Source organism: Sapajus apella, unplaced genomic scaffold (assembly GCF_009761245.1).
Source record: "Sapajus apella isolate SASKATOON/1434 unplaced genomic scaffold, GSC_monkey_1.0 scaffold3, whole genome shotgun sequence".
NCBI lineage: Eukaryota > Metazoa > Chordata > Mammalia > Primates > Cebidae > Sapajus > Sapajus apella.
Genome location: NW_022436943.1, coordinates 42,709,348 through 42,734,664, shown reverse-complemented (window position 1 = coordinate 42,734,664; position 25,317 = coordinate 42,709,348). Strand labels below are relative to the sequence as shown.

At 40.1% G+C, this 25,317-nt stretch overlaps 1 protein-coding gene and 1 long non-coding RNA gene across 4 annotated transcripts in view; one reads left to right on the top strand and one right to left on the bottom strand.

Moving 5' to 3' along the window:
• Nucleotides 1-289: 289 nt before the first annotated feature.
• Nucleotides 290-22,554, top strand: LOC116532964. The gene is made up of 3 exons (XR_004261019.1): nucleotides 290-301; nucleotides 4,200-4,204; nucleotides 22,443-22,554. It is a non-coding gene; the product is annotated as an uncharacterized LOC116532964 (long non-coding RNA).
• Nucleotides 16,571-25,317, bottom strand: part of MAL2 (mal, T cell differentiation protein 2) — a 27,669-nt gene continuing 18,922 nt past the window's right edge. For 2 of the 3 annotated variants that reach the window (XM_032252522.1, XM_032252535.1), the window contains exons 3-5: nucleotides 21,291-21,446; nucleotides 19,305-19,332; nucleotides 16,571-18,717 (exon numbers count right to left, since the gene is read on the bottom strand). In XM_032252522.1, coding sequence (XP_032108413.1) covers nucleotides 18,575-18,717; nucleotides 19,305-19,332; nucleotides 21,291-21,446 — 327 coding nt within the window. In that variant the 3' untranslated portion in view covers nucleotides 16,571-18,574. The remainder of the gene's footprint in view (nucleotides 18,718-19,304; nucleotides 19,333-21,290; nucleotides 21,447-25,317) is intronic. The other variant, XM_032252527.1, reaches the window with a different exon arrangement.

The window sequence follows — 25,317 nt, the reverse complement described above, 5'->3', positions numbered from 1 at the left end:
ACTGTCTTCCACAATGGTTGAACTAATTTACACTCCCACCAACAGTGTAAAAGTGTTCCTATTTCTCCACATCCTCTCCAGCATCTGTTGTCTCCAGATTTTTTAATGATCGCCATTCTAACTGGCGTGAGATGGTATCTCAATGTAGTTTTGATTTGCATTTCTCTGATGACCAGTGATGATGAGCATTTTTTCATATGTTTGTTGGCCTCATGTATGTCTTCTTTTGTAAAGTGTCTGTTCATATCCTTTGCCCACTTTTGAATGGGCTTGTTAGTTTTTTTCTTGTAAATCTGTTTTAGTTCTTTGTAAATTCTGGATATCAGCCCTTTGTCAGATGGGTAAACTGCAAAAATTTTTTCCCATTCTGTTGGTTGCCGATTCACTCTAATGACTGTTTCTTTTGCTGTGCAGAAGCTGTGGAGTTTGATTAGGTCCCATTTGTCTATTTTGGCTTTTGTTGTCAATGCTTTTGGTGTTTTGGTCATGAAGTCCTTGCCTACACCTATGTCCTGAATGGTTTTGCCTAGATTTTCTTCTAGGGTTTTTATGGTGTTAGGTCTTATGTTTAAGTCTTTAATCCATCTGGAGTTAATTTTAGTGTAAGGTGTCAGGAAGGGGTCCAGTTTCTGCTTTCTGCACATGGCTAGCCAGCTTTCCCAACACCATTTATTGAACAGGGAATCCTTTCCCCATTGCTTGTTTTTGTCTGGTTTGTCAAAGATCAGATGGTTGTAGATATGTTGTGTTGCCTCCGAGACCTCTGTTCTGTTCCATTGGTCTATATCTCTGTTTTGGTACCAGTACCATGCTGTTTTGATTACTGTAGCCTTGTAGTATAGTTTGAAGTCTGGTAGTGTGATGCCCCCCGCTTTGTTCTTTTTGCTTAGAATTGACTTGGCTATGCGGGCTCTCTTTTGGTTCCATATGAAGTTTAAGGTGGTTTTTTCCAGTTCTGCAAAGAAGGTCATTGGTAGCTTGATGGGGATAGCATTGAATCTGTAAATTACTTTGGGCAGTATGGCCATTTTCACGATATTGATTCTTCCTAACCATGAACATGGGATGTTTCTCCATCTGTTTGTGTCCTCTCTTATTTCGTTGAGCAGTGGCTTGTAGTTCTCCTTGAAGAGGTCCTTTACATTCCTTGTTAGTTGTATTCCTAGGTATTTTATTCTCTTTGTGGCAATTGTGAATGGAAGTTTGTTCTTGATTTGGCTCTCTTTAAGTCTGTTACTGGTGTATAGGAATGCATGTGATTTTTGCACATTGATTTTGTATCCTGAGACTTTGCTGAACTTGCTTATCAGTTTCAGGAGGTTTGGGGCTGAGACGATGGGGTCTTCTAGATATACAATCATGTCGTCTGCAAATAGAGACAATTTGACTTCCTCCTTTCCTATTTGAATGCCCTTTATTTCTTTTTCTTGCCTGATTGCTCTGGCTAGAACTTCTAATACTATATTGAATAGCAGTGGTGAGAGCGGGCATCCTTGTCTGGTGCCACATTTCAAGGGGAATGCTTCCAGTTTTTGCCCATTCAGTATGATATTGGCTGTTGGTTTGTCATAAATAGCTTTTATTATTTTGAGATACGTTCCATTGATACCTAGCTTACTGAGTGTTTTTAGCATAAAGGGCTGTTGAATTTTGTCAAAGGCCTTCTCTGCATCAATTGAGATAATCATGTGGTTTTTGTCTTTGGTTCTGTTTATGTGGTGAATTACGTTTATAGACTTGCGTATGTTGAACCAGCCTTGCATCCCCGGGATGAAGCCTACTTGATCATGGTGGATAAGCTTTTTGATGTGCTGTTGCAATTGGCTTGTCAATATTTTATTGAAGATTTTTGCATCTATGTTCATCATGGATATTGGCCTGAAGTTTTCTTTTCTTGTTGAGTCTCTGCCGGGTTTTGGAATCAGGATGATGTTGTTCTCATAAAATGATTTGGGAAGAATTCCCTCTTTTTGTATTGTTTGGAATAGTTTCAGAAGAAATGGTACCAGCTCCTCTTTGTATGTCTGGTAGAATTCAGCTGTGAACCCATCTGGACCTGGGCTTTTTTTGGGTGGTAAGCTCTTAATTGCTGCCTCAACTTCAGACCTTGTTATGGGTCTGTTCAGGGTTTCGGCTTGTTCCTGGTTTAGGCTTGGCAGGAGGCAAGTGTCCAGGAATTTATCCATTTCTTCCAGGTTTATTAGTTTGTGTGCATAGAGTTGTTTGTAATAATCTCTGATGATGGTTTGAATTTCTGTGGAATCTGTGGTGATATCCCCTTTATCGTTTTTTATTGCATCAATTTGGTTATTCTCTCTTTTCTTTTTTATTAATCTGGCTAGTGGTCTGTCTATTTTGTTGATCTTTTCAAAAAACCAGCTCCTGGATTTATTGATTTTTTGAAGGGTTTTTTGTGTCTCTATCTCCTTCAGTTCTGCTCTGATCTTAGCTATTTCTTGTCTTCTGCTAGACTTTGAGTTTTTTTGATCTTGCTCCTCTAGCTCTTTCAGTTTTGACGATAGGGTGTCAATTTTTGATCTCTCCTTGCTTCTCATGTGGGCACTTATTGCTATATATTTTCCTCTAGATACTGCTTTAAATGTGTCCCAGAGATTTTGGTATGTTGTGTCTTCATTCTCGTTGGTTTCGAAGAACATCTTTATTTCTGCCTTCATTTCATTGTTTATCCAGGCAACATTCAAGAGCAAGTTGTTCAGTTTCCATGAAGCTGTGCAGTTCTGAGTTAGTTTTTGAATTCTGAGTTCTAACTTGATTGCACTGTGGTCTGAGAGACTGTTTGTTACGATTTCCGTTCTTTTGCATTTGCTGAGGAGTGATTTACTCCCAATTATGTGGTCAATTTTAGAGTAGGTGTGATGTGGTGCTGAGAAGAATGTATATTCTGTGGATTTGGGGTGGAGAGTTCTGTAAATGTCTATTAGGTTTGCTTGGTCCAGGTCTGAGTTCAAGTCCTGGATATCCTTGTTAATTTTCTGTCTGGTTGATCTGTCTAATGTTGACAATGGGGTGTTAAAGTCTCCCACTATTATTGTGTGGGAGTCTAAGTCCCTTTGTAAGTCATTAAGAACTTGCCTTATGTATCTGGGTGCTCCTGTATTGGGTGCGTATATATTTAGGATCGTTAGCTCTTCTTGTTGCATTGATCCTTTTACCATTATGTAATGTCCCTCTTTGTCTCTTATGATCTTTGTTGCTTTAAAGTCTAATTTATCAGAGATGAGAATTGCAACTCCTGCTTTTTTTTGCTCTCCATTTGCTTTGTAAATCTTCCTCCATCCCTTTATTTTGAGCCTTTGTGTATCCTTGCATGTGAGATGGGTTTCCTGGATACAGCACACCGATGGGTTTTGTCTTTTTATCCAATTTGCCAGTCTGTGTCTTTTGATTGGGGCATTTAGTCCATTTACATTTAGGGTTAATATTGTTATGTGTGAATTTGATACTGCCATTTTGGTGCTAGCTGGCTGTTTTGCCCTTTAGTTGAGCTGGTACTTGTTGTTCCTTTATATGTGTAGAGCCTCTTTCAGGAGCTCTTGTAGAGCTGGCCTGGTGGTGACGAAATCTCTGAGTACTTGCATGTTCCCAAAGGATTTTATTTTTCCTTCACTTATGAAGCTTAGTTTGGCTGGATAGGAGATTCTGGGTTGAAAGTTCTTTTCTTTAAGGATGTTGAATATTGGCCCCCACTCTCTTCTGGCATGTAGGGTTTCTGCTGAGAGATCTGCTGTGAATCTGATGGGCTTCCCTTTGTGGGTAACCCGACCTTTCTCTCTGGCTGCCCTTAGTATTTTCTCCTTCATTTCGACCCTGGTGAATCTGACGATTATGTGCCTTGGGGTTGCTCTTCTTGACGAATATCTTTGTGGTGTTCTCTGTATTTCCTGGACTTGAATGTTTGCCTGCCTTGCTAGGTTGGGGAAGTTTTCCTGGATAATATCCTGCAGAGTATTTTCCAGCTTGGATTCATTCTCTCCGTCGCATTCGGGTACGCCTATCAAACGTAGATTAGGTCTTTTCACATAGTCCCACATTTCTTGGAGACTTTGTTCATTCTTTTTTACCCTTTTTTCTCCAGTCTTGCCTTCCCGTTTTATTTCATTGAGTTGATCTTCGACCTCTGATATCCTTTCTTCTGCTTGGTCAATTCGGCTGTTGATACTTGTGCATGCTTCACGAAGTTCTCGTGTTGCAGTTTTCAGCTCCATCAATTCACTTATATTCCTTTCTATTTTGTCCATTCTTGTTAGCATTTCGTCAAATCTTTTTTCAAGGTTCTTAGTTTCTTTGCATTTGGTTAGAACATGTTCTTTAAGTTCAGAGAAGTTTCTTACTACCCATCTTCTGAATTCTGATTCTGTCATTTCATCACACTCATTCTCCAACCAACCTTGTTCCCTTGCTGGCGAGGAGTTGTGATCACTTTTAGGAGGAGAGGTGTTCTGGTTTCGGGTGTTTTCATCCTTTTTGCGCCGGTTTCTTCCCATCCTTAAGGATTTATCCACCTGTCGACTTTGTAGTTTCTGGCTTTCAGATTGGGTCTCAAATCTTTCAGATTGACGTTCTGTTTGTTGATGATGAGGTTATTTCTGCTTCTTGGTTTTCCTTCTGACAGTCTGGCCCCTCTGCTGTAGGTCTGCTGAGGTTCACTCCAGGCCCTGCTTGCCTGGGGTTCACCTGCAGCAGCTGTTGAACAGCAAGGGTTGTTACCAGTTTTCTTCTTCTTCTATCTTTGTCCCAGAAGGATACCCGCCTAGTGTCAATCTGATCTCTCCTCTATGAGGTGTCTTTTTGGATATATAGGGGTCAGGGAGCTGCTTGAGGAGACGGTCTTTTCTTTATAGGAGCTCAAATGGTGAGCTGTGAGCTCTGTTGTTGTTCATTCAGAGCTGCTGGGCAGGTACTTTTAGGTCTGCTGCAGCAGAACTCATAAACTGCTTTTTTTTCCCAGGTGCTCTGTCCCAGGGATTTAGGGCTTTATTTATGAGTTTTCGTTATGCTGCTGCCTTCTTTTTTTTTTTTTTTTTTCTTTTTTTCCTTCAGACCTGCCCAGCCCAGCAAGGAGGCAGCCTAGTCACTGTCGGCCTATAGCAGCTTTGCTGAGCTGCTGTGGGCTGCGCCCCGCTGCCGAGTGAACTTCCCTGCAGTCCTGTTTATATGGGTGTAGTTAGAACTGCTTTGGCGATGGTGGCCCACCTCTGTTGGGGCGGAGTCTCTGCTGTGGCGTGTTGCCTTGGCAACGGCGGGCTGCCTCAGCAATGGCGGGTTGCCTTGGCAACGGCGGGCTGCCTCGGTAATGGCGGACGCCCCTCCCCCACAGAGCTGGACTGTCCCGGGTTCAGCTGCGCTTGCTGTGAAATTCTCAATCCAGAGTTTCTGGTTGCTGTTCTTTTGTGGGGGTGGGGCCAGCCGAGCCTGATCGCCTAGCTCCCTGCCTCAGAGCCTTTTTTAAGTTGGTGTTCCAGTCGCCTGTTGAAGAGGCGCCGGGGTCTGTTTGTTTTCCCCTGCGGCCACTCACTGCGCTGGCTTGAACAGAGGCACTGAGGTTTGTGGTGCTTTTTTTTCTTTTTTTTTTTGCCCTGGAATCTACTGTCCTGGTTCTCTGCTCAGTCCCCTTTTTGAACCAGCATATGGGCGACTTCCCGTGGCTCCAATCGCCAGCCAAAAGGGCACCCGGACCGGTGTATTTTGTACGGAGAACCGCGGCTCCGGGGCGCCGACAAAGCAGCCGCGCGGGGCAGAGCAGCGGCGCTGGCCGGCACAGCAGCGCTGGCCACAACAGCCGCGCTGGCGAGCGTGGAGCACCTCTGCCCGGGAATTTCCTAGTCTGTGGGCAATAAAAACGCGGCGTCCACTCACCCTCTGCGCTTTCACTGGGAGCTGCAATCCTGAGCTGTTCCTAAACGGCCATCTTGGATCCGGTCGTTGGGTCTTATTAACCATTATAGCCCCATCTCTTGAATAATGCCTAGCCTAAAATATATTCTGAATTTATATTTTGAATAATTGAAAAGATTCCCTTACTGTAAGAGTCATGCAGAACTTCCACTTGAGAAGTTCTCTGAGTGGTGATTTCACCTTATTCATGTGGTAAGCTTTGGATATTGATTTAATGAAATGTTAAGAGTCTAAAAGCTCTCAGATCAACCAAGAACCTATAACTCTTCTTTTTTTTTTTTTTTTTAATTTCATCAATGTGTAACTTATTTGTATACATCAATTGCCCCAAATCAAGCTGAGGTTTAGCTTTAAATACAAACTGGTGGTATATTATTAAAACATAAATCATGTTATATTCCAAAAACATTTGTGCCAAGTATATGACTGCTAAATTTAGAACAGTGGACAGTAAGAGGAGCTTTGACTCACATGGCTCTTGAAACTTCATGGGGGTCTTTCACGTTCATTGTCCCATAAACTCTCACAATGGTCCCTTCTAAGTGGGGATTGTATTTTCCCCAACTTACAGAGAAGAAGGAAATTATGATTGCTTTGTAGTTTTCCCAAGCTTGTCCAGTAAATAAGTGGTTACCAGAGTTGACAGCCCTAAACGTTTTTAACTTGGATCTTTCATCTGAAATCCAGACTTGTATATTCAACTACCTACATAGATGTCTAAGGAATCTCAAACTTGCCAACAAACTTGACATGTTTGTTACGGTTTGAATCGTGTCCCCCAGAAAGTTACATGGAAGTCCAAACTCAGGGGACCTGGGAGTGACCTTATTTGGAAATGGAATCTTTGCAGATGCAGTTAAAATGCAGTCATTAGGGTGGGCCCTAATTCAATCTGGTGTCTATCTAAGAGGAGGCAGAGACATGCAGAGGGAATGCCAGGTGACTATTGAGGCAGAGATCGGAGTGACACAGCTGCAAGCCAAGAAACGCCAAGGATTGCAGGCCACCCCCAGAAGCTCAGAGGCGAGAAAGGGTTCTGTAAGAATCGCAGAGGGAGCAAGATCCTGTTGACACCTTGATTTTAGACTTCTACCCTCCAGAACTGTGAGAAAATACATAAGGTACTAGATTGTGGTGCTCTGTTAAGGCAGCCCTAAAAAACAAATGCAATGTTCAAAACTTAACTCCTGACTCCCCTCCAAAACACGTTGTTCTCTATGTGCAAAGTGACCCTCAAATGCAGAAGGAGCTAAGAAATCAAAGAGCAAGGCAGGCAAATGTCAGTGGAGGGTGTTTTACTGGGGATGTTATAAACAGAGGTGTACTCTTGTACAGCAGTAAGACAGGTAGACCTCCACATCATGACACCCCCAAACCTAGGGCTTGTATGCTATAGAGAAAAGGTGTACATGCTCAACAGACAATTAAAGACAAACTTCCAGGACAGGCAAGAATGCCATGTGCATCATAGCCTACAGTTTGTGTAATAACATCGTTTGTTTTGATCTAGAAAAGAATTTATGGAGAATACTAAGGACAGTAAATAAAGTAGGAATCAGGAGGCATTTCCAGAACTGGGGCAGCTCAAATGCCAACAAGGTGGATTAGTATCCAAGATGGGGTCACCTTTGCCACCACACACCTCCTGCCACAGTTTCTTGTAAAGCAGTAAATGGTAACTTCATCCTTGGTCTTAATCTTGTTTTCTCTCTTCTGCCCATACTCCATACTCAATCTGTCAGTGCATTCAATTAGCTTTGCCTTCACAGCATGTCTACACTCTAAGCACTTCTCACCACCTCCACTGCTGACACTGAGGCCTCACCTATCACCGTCTCTCACCGGGTCTATTTCAGTAGCCTCTTCACACGTGTCACTATTCCTCCTTTTGTTCTCCTACCATCTATTCTCAACCCAGCAGCCAGCATTGTCCTCCTAAAACATGTTAGATTAGCCAGGCGCAGTGGCTCATGTCTGTAACCCCAGCACTTTGGGAGGCCGAGGCAGGTGGATCACAAGATCAGGAGTTCAAGACCAGCCTGGCCAGTATGGTGAAACCCTGTCTCTACTAAAAATACAAACAAAACAAAACAAAAACGAGTGTGGTGGCACACGCCTATAGTCCCAGCTACTTGGGAGGCTGAGGCAGAAGAATCGTTTGAACCCAGGAGGCAGAGGTGGCAATGAGCTGAAATCATGCCACTACACTACAGCCTGAGAGACAGAGCAAGACTCCGTCTCAAAAAAACAAAAAACCAATACACATTAGACCATACCAGGCCTCCGCTCAAAAGTCTGAAGTGGCTTCCCACATACCCCAGAAATATGTAGGGTCCTTTCATTAGATGTCAAGGCTTTATGTGAGCTGCATCAAGCAGCACAGCTTCCTGTCCCATCTCACGCCACTCCTACTCCTACTCATTTTCTGGATACACTGCCTTCTTTGCTGAACTTGATCACATCACCATGCTCTCGTCAGTTCTAAAAGGTTCTTTCTTCTCCTAGACACCTACATGATTCCTTCCCTCAACTTTAGAATTCTGCTAATTGCCTCCAAGTTAGGCTTTCCTTTTCTAGATTATTTAAAATGGCAACTCCCCCTTTCCTGGAACATCCACATTGCTTTTGTCCTTAGCATTCATGAGTGATACTTTATGTACGTACCTTGCATTTATGTATTGCCTCTCTTCTTGCACCAAAATGGAAGCGCTATGAGGACAGGAACATAATTTTCTTTACTGTCTGTCTCTGGAGCATATAGAATACATGGGAGTTCAATAAATATTTGCTGAATTAAGTGGATAAATGAAAGATCTCTTAAATAACGGTCTCTTTTTCTATTATACACAAACGAGAATAATATATAGTGCAAAACAAATGACTGATATGTTTGGATGTGTGTCGCCTCCAAATCACATATTGAAATGTGATCCCCAGTGTTAGAGGTGGGGCCTAGTGGGAGGTGTTTAGGTCATGGGCGTGGATTCCTTATGAATGGCTTGGTGCCATCCCCTTGGTGGTGAGTGCGTTCTCACTCTGTTAGTCACTATTACAGTTCATTGTTTAAAAAGATTGGCACCTTCTCCTCTATCTCTTATTATGTGATGCACCTGCTCCCTATTTGCCTTCCACCATGATTGTAAGCTTCCTGAGGCCCTCACCAGAAGTAGATGCTGGCACCATGCTTCTTGTACAGTCTGCAAAACCATGAGTCAAATAAACCTCTTTTCTTTATTTATTAATCAGATATTTCGTTAGAGCAATACAAAAGCACTCAGTTTTTTAAAAAATGGGCACGTACACTCAATATTATTTATTTGAGCTCCCCTAAATTACCCCACATGACGTAGTTTAACAATTTAAATATCCATGTTTGATTTACCTGAAATGACCGATAGATTCAAAAGTGGAAGAAGTTAAAAAAAAGAAAAAGAGGAGGACTTTTATAATTTATCCAGATGAGTGTTATTAAAACATGAACAAATACCACAAGCAAATTTAGGATTGAATGGTTCCAGGTAATGTGCAGTTGTTGAAGGAGACTCATACTAGTTTGTGGGAATCTCTTACGTTATTCCTCTACTTTGTTTTAGCAAGTCATTTGGATTCCTTTTTCTATATTTGAGAATGAAATCTACTTAAATCCCTTTGAACTAAAAAATATTATGACTAGTTATTGGAACCTTAGTATATTTTGCAATGATACTCTATGTAGAGTAAAATACTATTCTTTTGGGTTAATGGCAAGCACATTTATGCATTTATATTAAATTTTATAGTAACAGTCAGTAGAACTGACAAAAAGCACAAATACCTTAATGGTAAAGATAATCATCCTAATTCCACTCTACAGGGGAAGATCAATGTGGAGGGGAACACTCTGGCCAGTGTGATGATTCAGAGGGAACAATACATTAAATTACAAACAACAAAATCTAATGATTGGCTATACTGATGCCCTACAGAAGGATAGTGACACACGGAGGTCCTTAACAAATAGTGAAAGCTAAATGTAACAGCCAGAGAGCTTATTTTGTAGTATATAAAGAAGACCTGTCTTTGCCATGAAAGAGCAACACAGCTGAAGAACACACTCAAGAGCTGACAGGTTTATTGAACTTCAAAGATAGTAGAATGCTCTGCCAAGCAAATATATAATGATAAATTCAGCACCCTAGTAGGGAAAGCTCAGGAAAACATGAAATGGGACATTTGAATGAATACCCTCAAATATTGAGGCTCTCCAGAATCCCCTGAACATTAGAGCTGCAGAGGTGCCGCTGTTCCCTCCCTTAATCCTTCCCTACTAATTACTAGAAGTATCCCCACACAGGGGCCTCTCCCTCAGGAGGCAGCAGAAGGCTTTCCTTGGGATATGTCCCCACTGTTCTCCTGGCTGCAGGCTGATGACTACAGTTAACTCTCAGCTATCCCAGCTGAATTAATGCAGGGTATGTTAATAAGGAGATTATACCCTAAAGCAGTTGCAAAAGTTAACTAGCATGTATTGGTGGGAGCCAGGGGAGTACCAGTGAGATTGGAGTTTAAGGATGCTTGATCAAGCAAAGCAGAACATAGGACTAGATGAGAAAGAATGCTTTAATTCCAGAGGTTGAGGTAACTGAATTATGAAAGAATACAGTGCAAGAAAGGATTGGAAAACTCAGCAAAGTTGGCATGTTGGGATAATATATTATGCAAGGGAACAGTACTCTCTAAAATTTTATTTTATAGGAAGTTGTAGAAGACACATAATTTGCCCCTGCTTGCAAGAAGGCTCTGATGAGAGGAACCAAGAAGGTCATCCTAAGGTCAGTGATGGATCCCCTCCAAAGACCAGGACTGATGGTATAAAAGACATTAACAAAGCCTGACTCATCAATAATGAAGATGATGAGACCCCAAGGTAAGAGTAAACGGTGAGGCTTAACCACCCACTTCCAGGACGCTGCACATTCTGGGAGAGGTAGTCATAGAGCCTTGGCCCACAGGGATTTATGCAGATGTTTACTAGAACATGGCATTCTTAGGGGCAAGAACAAATGGACAGTGAATGAGGGTACTGCTTATTATATACAGTAAAAAAAGGCAAGAATAGTTGAGCAGGAAGCTTTTGGCAAGGGCTCACATTTTCTTGGTCAGGTAACAAATCTGAACCAGTTTTAAGACCAGGAAGCTATGGACTGATGAGGTGGATGGTTTTCCACAAAAAAGAGCCCTGCAATACGAGGGCAATTACATACTATGGTGATTCCCTTGGTCTTTTCCCAAAGACATATATGAGAATTTACTCAAATGATTGATACTGGGTCAAGGGGTAGTATAAGACATTGTGAGGGTTTTGGACACAGGGACTGAGTTGACATTCATATTTGAAGGCCCCAAACATCATTATCATTTCACTGTTAGATTGGGTACATAAGTAGAAAGGTAATAAATGGAACCCTGGTCAAAGTCCATCTCATGATAAGCTTACTGAGTTTACAAACTAAGCTTTGGCCATCTCCCTGTTCCCTAAATGTATAATTGGGTTTATATACTTGGCAATTGGTGTAAACCTTGTATTGAATTTTTAGTCTGTATATTAAGAACTATCATAGTGGGGAATCCCAAGTAAAAGTTTCTGAAACTGTGCAGCCCCTCAGCCAATGTACTAACTTAAAAAAAAAAACAAAACAATATTACATTTCATGGGAAGGGGTTTGACAGAGAATAGTGCCATCGCTAAGGATCTTAATGATTCAAGGAAGTTTGTCTTTACTATACCTCTGCTTAATTCAACAGCATGGCCTGTGCAGAAATCAGATGCATCCTGGAGACTGACCATGGAATACGACAAGCTCAATCAAGTGGTGATCCTGACATCAACTGTGATGCCAGATGAGGTATGGGGAATATGGTATGGTGAAGGAATTTATTCTTGGCCAGAAAAGAACATCAGAAACAGTTTACTTTTACATGGGTCAGACAGCACTAAACGTATTGTTTAAACTAAACATACTTTCAAGTATTTGTTCCCTCTGTACTTTCAAAGGCCTGAATCATTACATTGGCCAGAGTGTTCTCCTCCATGTTGACATATTTGTAGCAGGACTGGCATAATTCTCCTGCTGTGTGTCATAATCTGAAGACCTCCTGGATATAACTGCAAAACATGATATTGGGTTCTTTACATCATTAACATAAGAATGAGCAAGGGCAGAATGAAAACCTTGGTAAAATGTGCACTCCAGAGGGCATGAGATGAACCCTCTGAAGATTCAAGCACCTGCTCTTTCTATAAAAATTTTAGACATCTACTTGTTGGGGGCATAGAAAAGGTTAAATGGTTGCATTTTGCTTTCTTAATTCCAAAACGGAAGTACCATGGTTTGTAGATCTCACTGGGTTTTCTAGGGGCAGTATGTTCCATGGTTAGGAATATTCCTTTGGCTCATACACTGACATAAAAGGGGATTGTCTTTGAGTGGTTTCTGGAACAGGAAAGAGCTGTGCAGCAGATCCAGGCTGTGACACAGCAGCTTGTCTTGGTGACTTCAGTTTACCATAACAAAATGCCACAGAACTGGGTGGCTTAAATAATAGAAATCTATCGTCTCACAGTTCTGGAGCCTACAAGTCCCAAATCCATTTCTGACGGAATCAATTCCTGTTAGGAGCCTCTTCCTAGCTTTCAAGGGTCATCCTCTTTCTCTGCCCTCACATGACAGACTCAGAGAGAGTTCCTCTTCTAGTGCGTCCACCAGTCCTATGGATTAGGGCCCAACCTTTTTATCTTGTGAAGATCCTATCTCCAAATACAGTTGCGTTGGAAATTAGGGCTTCAACATATGAATTCAGGTGGAGGTGTGGGTAAAAACAGATCACAATTTAGGCCCGATATTGCGGGTTCTGCAGCAAGGTCATGCCTTTGAAGTGGAGAATTAAATGCAGAGCAAGGACTTTATTGAACTACAAGCCATGGCTGCTCTTGAGGCATTTTGGACTCCTCAAGCACCAGCAAGCAGGAAGGAGTTGTCCTCTTTGCAGCGGTAATTGATCCTGATAAAAAGGCACATAGGGCTGATACTACACCACAGAAATAGGGAGGAGAATGTATGAAACGCAGGTGATCCACATGGGCACCTTCGTGGTAATTCCTTGCCCAGTGGTGACTGTGGGTGGACAAGTGCAGTGACCCCCACCTGAAAAAGTTATTGTCTTGGATTCAGACCCTTCAGGAATGAGGGTGTGGGTCACACCACCAGATAACTCACCCAGAGCTGCAGAGGTAGGTAATAGCTGCAAAGAGAATTCAGAATGGATGGTTGGAGAGAGAGATGAATACCAGTTGTGGCACCAAGACCAACTGGAGTGATGTGGCCGAGTTTGACCCACTAATTTTCCTTTTCTAGAAGTCTTACCCTCAGGATGAGAGGCCCACTAAGGAGTGGATCCCAGGATATGCATGGAGAAGTGGATTTATTTGGTAGAAAGAGTGAAAAGTGGCAGTCATGAAGTATGCTATTTAGATCTCCAAAAGAGAACGGTTCACAGGGAGTGCAGTCCTCTGACAGCACCTGTTGCAGATGCCTTCAGGATCTTCCTTCAGTGTCCAGGACAAGTAGCTGAGGCCATTCGTTCTGGGCAGTCCACAGGCAATGACTACACATGGTGTTGGTACTAGAGCTCATTGTTTCTAGCTAGCGTGAGGCTCCTTGACGGGCAATCTTTGTGCTGGAGCTCACTGCTAAATTGGTTGAGACTTTCTCAGAATGAGCACAGTCTGAGGGTCTTACTACCTAATCTTCTTCTATTTCATGAAAGTCAAACCTGCATCAGGGGCAGAAAGCTTTCTTTTCCTACTTGTGCTCCCTCTCCTCTTTGTCTTTTAGAGGCATTATCTCCAACAAACAACTTATACTTGGAACTGCATCTTGGCTGCTGTTTCCAAGGGTCTTCGTCTCCCAGGCTTGCATCATCATCACTGGTAGATGATAACTTAGGCTTGAATAAATTAAGCGGTTCACCTCAGGTCCCACAAATATTCAGTGGACTGTTGTTTCATAATATTTAATTCTTACGCTGAATAATATCCATAAATCATGTAATTGATGTGCAAGTTATAATTCCCTAATTCACATGGAAAGCATAACTATTAAATTTAAAATAAAAAAAAACAAGACTAAGTTTGGGCAACTTAGTTATTCAACATGGGAAAATATATAATATCATATTTATTTGTTGGGAATTTATTTGTTCTATGAAAGCATATTCGGCCAAGAGTTAATTTTTGAGATTGTCAACTTTGTCATTCCCAAGAAATGGAATGCCTATCTTCTTACCGAGAAACCAATTTCAGTGCTTATGGCTGCCAGCCTCTATGTTAGACACTTCCATCAAACAACAAAGGAGATAGTCAGTTTTATGCCTTCCCAGCCAATACTCTATTCCTATGGTCTCTAAAATGGAGTGTGTGCACTTTAAGAAATATGCAAGACAATTATATAGAGAAAGGAAATATTTTAATTATATTTTATGAGCATGGATAAAGTATGTATGCTCAAAAATCGAGACAACTGTTAAAATTTGTTCATAGAACAAATACATTCTCAACAAAGAAATATGACATTATGTAATTTTCCAATATGGGACAAGTTGCCCAAACTTAGTTGCTGTGTAAAATTAACAAAACACAAACCTTACTTTCTAGTGGAGAAGACGGCAAAGTAAATGTATAAGAAATTAATGCTACATACATACACACTATATGTATATACTGGATGTATATACATATACATACAAAATATGTCCTAAGTGCTATGGAGAAAAATGTAGAAAAGGAGAACAGGAAGTGCTAGTGTGAGATTTGAGATTAAATGTGATTCTGAGGTAGGACCTCACTATAAAGGTGACAACAAAGCAAAGACCCAGAGGGTGAGAAAGCCAGCCATGTAGGTAACTTGAGAAGAGAGGAACTGGGATTGCCCTTTTGCTAGGGGCACAGCCTAATAAAAGTGAAACTAACATACTTTTTCATTACAAAGTTGGATATTCAAAACACTAAACATAACCCATTTTTGCCAGAGGTTGAAAATATTTTTTTGGGAAAAATCAGACCTTGGTGATGACCTTAAGCAGTGGGATATAAATAAGTCCCACAAGCTTAGTGTTCCAATAATGGAGCACTAGGCATAAGTAGGTTTAAGATTATTGCCATGTCCAAACTCTTGACCCCTGCTCAGTGAATACATTAAACTGCCATCTGGGACACTGAGTCTTCAACTAACAAACTTGAGGCATGTTGTTAATGACAGAACCTTCATGATATTGATGCAGAATTCCAGATTCTGGAATATATAGAGGTGGAAATTCATAGTCCATGCGCCAAGGTTGAATGGCATATCTCAGACTGGAAAAACCCTTCTGAAGTCAGTTCCAGGCAACCCTGGAAGCCTGGATAATTTGGGAAAAGGCTGACTTGATGTAAGGTAATACAGCAGACTGAAGCCCGAACCATAAGTTCAGGCTAGAATTGACCAAATGGAAACATACTTAGGTAGCCAAGCACTCAGGGACCATTCTAGATGCAAGCGGCCTAACCTTTTCTCCCTCATGCAGGTTTGGCTTAAATTCTTCCAGCTAAAATCATGAGTCCTTGGTTATGACAAAAATGTTCTAAGATATGAAGTTTACCATAATTATGTTGTTAAACATTCTGCTAAAACTTCTCTGGGGGAAAAAAGATCACATTTTTGGATATGTATGTAAAATCTGGGTGAACTGAGGTAAATAGAAATTAAGAGTCTACACTTTGGAGTTGGACTGCCAGGGTTTAAATCCCAGCTTTCTCACTTGCTAGGTAGGCAGCACTGGGTGTTTCTTAACATCTGTGTTTTAGTCTTCAAGCCTTTAAAATGGGAAAAGATTATAGGCCCCACAGGGTTGTTATGATGAGGAATAAATGAAGTAATACTTGAAAAAAAAAATGCTTGGAATATATAAAACATGGTATGAATGCTTTTTAAACAGAATTCTCTCTTTTTGGCATGGATAGTTATGTGTGTGTGTGTGTGTGTGTGTGTGTGTGTATATATAAAATTGTATAGTTATATAAATTTATATAATTTATAGTGTGTGTGTATATAATATATATTATATATATATTATATATATATGCACTATTTTTTTTTTTTTTTTGGTGAGACAGGGTCTCACTCTCACCCAGGCTGTGGCCTCTACCTGGGCTCAAGCAATCCTCCCACCTCAGTTTACCAACTAGCTGGGACTAGAGGCACGTGCCACCATGTGCTCAGCTAATTTTTTTATTTTTTGTAGAGATGAAGTCTTAGTATATTGCCCAAGTTGGTCTTGAATTTCTAGGCTCGAGTGATCCTCCTGCCTCAGCTTCCCAAATATTGGGATTATAGGCGTAAGTCACTGCACTCGGCAAAATAGAATTCTCATTTAAACTTCCTTTGCAACATTACTTTCAAAGACTTACCTCTTTCACCTTCATCAAAGAAACAAGACTGACAATTCCTGAGAGGCTCTTTTGCACAGAAATATTTTAAGCAGAACTTTGCATACATTGTAAGTCTAGAAGCTCTGTCAAGTTTATATTAAGCCTTCAGCTGAATTTCAAAGTAAATGGTACAATAGATAGACCACAAAGATTATCAAATGAATACTTTATTAGTCATAACACGTATAAAATAAATTTCTCTTCATCATGGAGTCACCAGATTTTAAAACCAACCAACACTTTCTCATTGTTACAAGTAAGATATGTAAAATTCTTAAATTCCATAATTTTTGTTCAACTGCTTTGTCATTCAACTCACAAATCTAGAATGCGATTAATCTACAAATCTCAGTATTCACAGATGTGTCTTAGGCTTGGTTTGTAACAATCTAGAAGCAATCTACTTACAAAAGTGCCACCAAAGCCTTTTAAAGAAATTACTTTAATGCCACCAAACATAAGCTTGCTATACCTGGGAAACGAAAATAAAATCTCACAACTAAATTTTAGCAGACTAAACGATTCCAACTAGAAGGGACTCTATATCCTTATGGCACATTTATGACATGTAATTCATAACACAGGTTTAGGTGTGTGGTATGTCGCTAGGAAAACCAAGGAAGTAGAATATTAAAAGATCTGACGTAAGTATAAAGTCATAGGCCTGATTTTCTCAGCATTGTGTTTCCCCTCATGTCTCCTGTCTTTATATTTTTTAAATCACAAACCAAGTTCTAACAGGGTTCTTTCTAGAGAATTATTAGATAAATAACAATCATTAAGTACTGATCATGCCACTCACTCACAGTTGTTCTACGTTCCATGAACTCTAATAGCCTAACTTATACGTGGCACTCCAAGGGGGATGCTTCAGCCAGAAAGTAAAGGGCTGAAAGAATAGAGCAATACAAAAGCCCTGGTGTGGTGGGAACTGTGGCCTCACTCTAACGTGTTCTTCCATTCAAAGCATTTTGGCACCTTTCCATGACCAGGATCTCTACAGGTAGGTTAAAATACTTTTCTATGCTATTCAGCCAGAAATAGTTTTTGTTCCTGGCTATTGTTATAAAACTGATTTTGTCTTTCTGTCACCAGTGCAAAAACAGTATAGATGTTTGGGCTAATACAAAAACATCTAAGACTCTACAACTTTATATGTAATACTCTATTTAAATTTAACTCAAAGTAATGCAAAATAATTAGAAGTAACAAGTAAATTATTCTGAGAGCTCTATTTGGAAAAGCTTCACATTCCACACACAAATATGGGTCTATTCATGCACGAGGAAAACAACTGTATTCTGAAGCATAAATAAATTAAAAGTAAGACATAAGTAGCTAGATACCAGTTCCAGTAGTGATTAATGGTCTCTGGGGATCCCACTTGAAGGACTCTCAGATGAGAATCTTGCTCAGTTGTTAGATCATTAGTTTGATTAAGCAACTAAAGTTTACTTCATAAATTACTTTTTCCTATATCCAGGACTCTGCCTGAGACAGTTTCAGAAACTATACACCCCCCCCACAAAGGTAAGCATTTGACTATTAACACAAAGGCAATGTGATTATTGCATAATGAGACTAAATATTATGTGGCTTGTCTAGTTGTTAGGTTTATACGTTTTCATGATCAGTTGTTTTATACCAGTGGTCGATAAACAATAGCCCACAAGGCTAAACCCAGACTCCCCTTGTTTTTATAAAGTTTCATAAGGACATAACCACACTCGTTCATTTCTGTATTGTTTATAGTTGCTTTCATGCTACAATAGCAGAACTGAATAGTTGTGACAGAGACTGTATGGCCCATGAAGTACAAATATTTACCATCTGGTCCGTTCTAAAACAAAGTGTGTCATTTCCTCTTTTACACTAAAATGTAGAGGTCAGTAGGAAGCCTATTTGAAATGTTAAAATTAAGGGTCAGGTGACTCAGCAACCAAACAAAAGGTATAGTAATTTTTTTATGAACCATAAGTTTGTATTTTATGGGCATGAAAGGGAAAAAGGAAGGGAAGAAATATAAAAGGCCATTTTTTTTAAATATCATAAGAAAATTAACATTCCATCCATGAAATAAACCAAAACTTGAGCTTAGAGTCTCTCCCTACTAAACAAACTACTTGTGGAATGTTTTTATATCTGGACAAAATGTTATCCAAATTGATCAGACATATAAAGTAGACAAATGAAACTAACACACGACTGCCAGTTTCTAAGGAGTGTTACGGTCGCCATCTTCGTAAAGCCAGACCCAAACTGCAACCATAACAAGCTGTCGTCATAAAGGCAAAAATCTAAGAAAAAAGAAACAAAAATTCACATTAGATTCACAACACTGACTTAAAAGCAGTGTCCTAAATAGCAACCATATGAAGATTGACCAATCTACCTAAAGACACTTAGAAAATATTTTATATTTTTTGATGATTTGTACAACTGTTTTATTCCCTCATACAATTATCCCCCAATTCCTTTAAACATTTTAGCCCTAATAATTTTCTCATAGGTAGACAACTTTACATTGAACATTTGTTCACATGCTGGGCTCACTTAAGTATCTGTGAACCCCCAGGCACTGTATTTAAAAATTAAGCATGAAGTTCTATACATGTAGTGGTTTCACACCCAAGAAAACCAGCAACCCTCAGGGCCCGAGGATGCATCAAATAATTCCCGTGACAATGGAAAGTAACTTTAAAAGTCAACAGAGACAGACAAGTGGAAATGAATGATCAGGTTGGCTTTCTCTTGTATGGGAGACAGTCCTATGCACAAATCTACACTCTACTGTGAATTACTGTCCTTAGAATTTCTTCAGCACCAGCTGTGTGTATATCACTACATTTGGTACATATAAGCAAACGGTAGATAACGTCCTCACCCTTTTGGGGTTTATGATCCATAGAAGACTAAAAGACAAAGCAAAAGCAGTTCAACATGATAAATATTATGGTTTAGCACCGGGGTTCTTAAGCAGGAAACTACAGCTCTGGGAAGCAATACCAGATTCACCTATAGACCATTTTCACAGTTTAACTGCTTTTCTGCTATTGATTTCCACCCTTCTGCTGCTGATTGATTCTCTGACAATTTCTAATCTAGACATTGTTTTCTAAATGAGAGCAATAGCTTTTGATACATGTATCAGGGAAAAGGGATTTTCCTCCCAATCTAATGTCCCATGGATGGGACATTTCAAAGCTAAAACCATGACTCTGTTGTAATCCCACCTTCAGCCTAATTCATTGCAGGCACTCAATAAATTCTGACAAATCCTATCAGAGACTCGGGAAACTTATAATGGGTCTTGAAATCATTTGTCTTCTACCCCCTAAGAAGTCAGACTCTAGACCTGTATTGTCTAATGTGACAGCCACTAGCCACATGTGGTTAAAATAATACTAAAAATTCAATTCCTTCATCATACTGGTGTGCAGTGGTGTGGCCCCGGCTCACTACAACCTCCGCCTCCTGGGCTAAAGAGATTTTTCTCACCTCAGCCTCCCAAAGAGGTGGCACTACAGGCACAAGCCACCAGGCCTGGCCAATTCTTTATTCTCCACCCCCCCCACTTTGAGAGACAGAGTCTTGCTATGTTGACCAGGCTGCTCTAGAAATCCTGGCCTCAAGCAGTCCTCCCACCTCGGTCTACCAAAGTGCTGGGATCACAGGCATGAGCCATGGCTCTTTGGCTTACTTTTCAATTGCTCAACAGCCACATGAGGCTAGTGGCCAACATACCGGACAGCACTTACTAAAAAGAAAGTTCTACCAGACAGTGCTGCACCAGACAGATTTCAAGGCCTATATGGGGAGTAGTGGGTTATTTACAGGCTACCTGGGAAACATAATAAAACATTAGGGTCACTAATTTGCCATATATTTATATTAAATATCACACTATTTCAGAAAATTTGGTTTTCTGGCATCTTAAAAGTGATTTTTAACAACAAAAATAATACATTAGTTCTTCAAATTATCTATACAATACAAAATGACAGATTCACTCCAGTATGTGAATTAAAGATGATTTAAAAATTTATAAATGCCCCAAGGAATGCATTTCATCTGCCTATCATCTACTGCAGTGGCTGGTATATTTGCCTCCCTCCCTCACCTGCACTGTCCTGAATGGCAGGAACTGCAACTTATTCACCCCATCCTCAACAGCCAACAAAATTACTTGATTTATGGTAGGCCCACAGTATCTATTCATTGAATAAAAACAAAGTGCAAACAGCTATTGAATACTAAAGAACCAAACTGGGAAATCTCCCTTACCATGTCTGAAAGTTATAAGAAGCAAAAAACACAGTTCTTTTTGCAGACCCCTCAAAACTCAGACTCCAGACCTGTATTGTCTAATATGATAGCCACTAGTCACATATGGTTAAAACTATTAAAATCATATTAAAAATACAGTTCCTTAGTCATACTGGTTACTCCCCATTCCCCACCGACCCCTCGACCGAGTCTTGGTCTGTCACTCAAACTGGAGTGTAGTGGTGCGGTCTCGGCTCACTGCAACCTCCACCTCCTTGGGCTCAGGAGATTTTCTCACCTTAGCCTCCCAAACAGGTGGCACTACAGGCACAGCACACCAGGTCTGGCCAATTCTTAATGAGAGATGGTTGCTTGCTGTGGTCTTATATGAACATCAACCTCTTTATGCTTCAGTTTAATCACCCGCAACCCTGTGAGCAAAGTGATCATGGCACTTTGCTCACAGGGTTATTGTACAGATAATAGCTATGATATATTTAACGTTAACGGCTAGTATTAAAGAGAACTATTGTTGCCTGCAGTTTCTTGGAGGCCTTGACAGTGGAGCGGAAGTGCTGGTGAACGGTACTCATTGAGTACTTACTGTGGCTGCTACGTTTATGTTATACTGGTTATCACTCAGGAGCGGCTGCAGGGTCATGGTTGTATTGCAATGCAAATCATGCAGGGATGTGGCTGCTGCTTCCAATAAAAAGGCTCCAAAATAGAAGACAAACACTGTAAAATGGTAGGCAAAATCCTAAAAGAGGAGAGAAAAGACATCTGCAATTAATAAGATATTTTTCTGTTGCTTATTTCAAATGAAGTCTAGGTTTAGCAAGATCAAAACATTTAATTAAACCATCTTAATTACATTCTCTGTTTATCTTAGCCTGACATTTCTAAAGCAAGTACTAGAATCCAAGTGAAAATCAATCCATTTTAACTGGCATATTGGTAAATTGGTAAACCTTTCCATATACTGAATTTTATGATTATATATTATTTTAATTTGGATTAAGATGCCCATAGAGATCAATGTTAATTAGGATGATATAAAAAAGCCATAACATATGTTGTCTTTAAAATTCAAGTAAAATAGCATTTAAATAACATATTTTTATTATGATTATTATATGTATTCAAATAATTATTTTTGACCAGTTTTTTATCATTAGAGATTTTCCACTGAACGATACAGATTAAATATGTAATTCAATAACATATATCCCTGTTTGTTTCATTAAAAACTAATATGTCATATACTTCCACAAAAAGTATAAGAACTCATTTGTTAGGCTTCTTTGTATGTTGCTGACATTCAAGTGAAGCATTAACACTGTTACAGTTCATATGATCTTACCTGAATTAATATATCAACACATCACTCTTTGTAATAGCTCCCACATATCAGATAACTTACGTGCATTGTCACTCATCCTTATAACCACCATTAATTATCTCCATTTTACAAATAATTTTTTTCTTTTCAGTTAAATGACTGTTTAAAGCCATGTAAATATTAATTTTAGGAGGGAGAAAAACCTGTAGTGCGTCTGGTCCCAAAGTCTAGTTTATGTTTTAAAAATTATTTTATTCGAAAAAAATCATTTATTGTGTATATGTTTTGGAATATTTATATATTGTGGGATGGCTAAATGGAGCTAATTAATACATATATTGCCTCCCATAATTATCTTTTTTTTTTGTGGTGAGAACATTTAAAATCTATTCTTTTAGCATTTTTCAAGAATAGAATACATTGTTATTAACCATAGTCATCATGTTATACAATAGATCTCTTGAACTCATTTCTCCTAACTGAAATTTGTATCCCTTGACCAAGGTTTTCCCCAGTCCCCCATCAGCCCATCCCTTGGAAATCACCATTCTGCTGTCTACTACTGTAAATTCAGTTTAAGATCACGTGGTCTTCCTGTGTCTGGCTTACTTCACATAACATAATGTTCATGTATATTGCAAATGACAGGATTTCCTTTTTTAAAGGCTGAAATAGTATTGTGAATATGTAATGGATTTTCTTTATCCATTTATCTGCTGATAGACCCTCAGGTTTGAATCTGTATCTTGGTTATGAATAATGCTGTAATGAATATAAGAATGTAGATATCTCACTGATTTTATTTCCTTCGGATATATACCCAGGCGTGGGATTGCTAGATCATATGGTAGTTCCATTTTTAACTTTTTGAGGAACTTCCACACTGTTCTCTATAATGACTGTGCTAAGTTACATTCCTACCAACAGTGTGCAAGGGTTCCCTTTGAAGTCCACTTTCTTTCCTATCAAATCTATTACTGATTTCTATTAGTGTTATAGCAATATTACAAAGGAGAGAATTGTACTGCCTTTGTAAATGCCCATACAGCAAATGATACTGTTTACAGGAATTGTTCTCACATCTGAAATACTCTGCTAGGACAAATTTAACTAACCATGGGTTAAAAACTAAAAAGGTGTACTTTCTATTAAATAACTCTCATTTGTAAACTGATTCACAAATGCCTTCAAAAGATTTAAGAACAGTGTTACATACTGGCCGCATGTCTAATCTATAGGAGATATGCTAAATACATGTGGTTATTCAACAAATACTATCTGACGAAGGTTCAACTCCAAATTCAAATGTCACCACTTTTAATGGCTAAATGAAATGCAGCTGGATCTTAGTAAGAAAAATTAAGAGACAATTTGAGATCACTAGACACTCATTTAAGTTACTGAGGTGAATCTTCAGATACAGCTGATCTTGTAATAAAGAGATTAAGTGACAGGACCGGCAACTCTTGGTGTGATCTGACCCCTTGACTTCTTTACCATGACACACCTTTTTCATGTCGGCCACATTCGCCTCATTTTGGTCTCTAGGAAGCATTTCATAGGTCAAGAATGCTACTCTTTACACTTCTAGCCACATTTAGAGCTGGCTTCGAAAGACAGTGGTTAGGGAATGTTTTCCCAATGGGTGGAGCTGAGTGATGACGCACGTCACACACTTTGCTTAGAAAGAAAAGTGGCCCATGGCTGGGTGCAGTGGTGAAGAACTTGAGGTCAGGAGTTCTAGACCAGCCTAGGCAACATGGCGAAAGCCCATCTCTATTGAAAATACAAAAATTATCTGGGCATGCCTGTAATCCCAGCTACTCAGAAGGCTGAGGCAGGAGAATCTTATAAGGCCGGGAGGTAGAGTTTGCAGTGAGCAGAGATCCTGCCACCGCACTCCAGCCTGGATGGCAGAGCAAGACTGTCTCAAAAAAAAAAAAAAAAAAGCCCACAGAGAAATTATGTAGACTCATGGTCCATAGCAAATAGCCTACCACACTTGTCAGGGCCATAGGATAAAACAGATCACAGCTTGAGGGACAAGGAAGGGACTAGGCATGAAATTCGACAATCTTTCTGTCATTTGGTAATGTTTACCAGAAGCATCACTTTGGAATGCTGTATAGACAAAAGGACCCTTCTAGTTGATGTTAGCAAGCCTTTGTCATCAACCACCTCATACCTGGCATTGTGGGCACATAAACAGAGCACACATAAACAGGTCAGAGAAAGTGCCCATGGAAAGGCCCAAGAGCATGGACTCCTCATTGCCAAAGCTGATCTACCCACTGCTTCCTCTGAATGTTGAACCTGCCAGCAAGAGAGACCAACTCTGAGCTCCTGATAAGGTATTATTCTCAAGGGGACCACCAACCAGTCACCTTTAGTAAGTGAATGAAAACTGATCTCCTACCTTCTTGGAGGGCAAAATACTTCACTCTCAAAAACAGACATGCATAATGGTTATTGTCACAAAAACAGGATTACCTAGGGTACGGATTTATGAATTTGCTTTTCTGTCTCTCAGAGCTTGAGCCACCAGCTATATACAAGGATTTACAGAGTGCCCAATTCACAGGCATTCCAGTCTCTGACCAAGGAAACCACTTCTCAGCAAAGCAGAAGTGGAAACGGGTGCCCACCTGTGGGTTGGATCATAAACTGTACCACCTAGAAGCTACTGGCCTGGCCTGATAGCACAGAGGAATGTCTGGATAAAGGTACAGCTTGGGGCACTAGTCTGTGAGGATGGGAGCCATCCTTTAGGACACAGTAAATATATTGAAGAAGAGTTTCTTACATGTTATTGTGTCCCCACTGGAAGATTGGAAACTTAGGGGTGAAAGCAAGAGTTTCTCTACTTGTCATCACTTCCAATAACCTGCTGAAATTCTTTATGATTTCTGTACCTACAACTCTAGGCTTTTCCTGGTTGTGTTCCCTGTCCCCAAAGGGGTATTCTTCATAGAGTATAGAGCAATGGTCCCACTGAGCTACAAGCTATGGCTACTCCCTGGCCACTTTGGACTCTTCTGTCCAGGGACAAAAAGGCAGGAAGAGGAGTTACCATCTTGACAAAGGTAACTACTGTGCCTACTGTGATTAAAAACAAGTGTAGCAATGCTGGCCTGAAGCAGATGTGGTTGCCAGGGGCTCTTAGTCTCTCAGGAATGAGAGTTTGGATTCACCTCCAGGAAACCACTGAGACCAGCAGACAGAAAAGCTGAGAAGAGTGTAAAACAGTCAGTGGAAGATGAAGAAGATAAGTACCAGTTGGCCTTGAGAA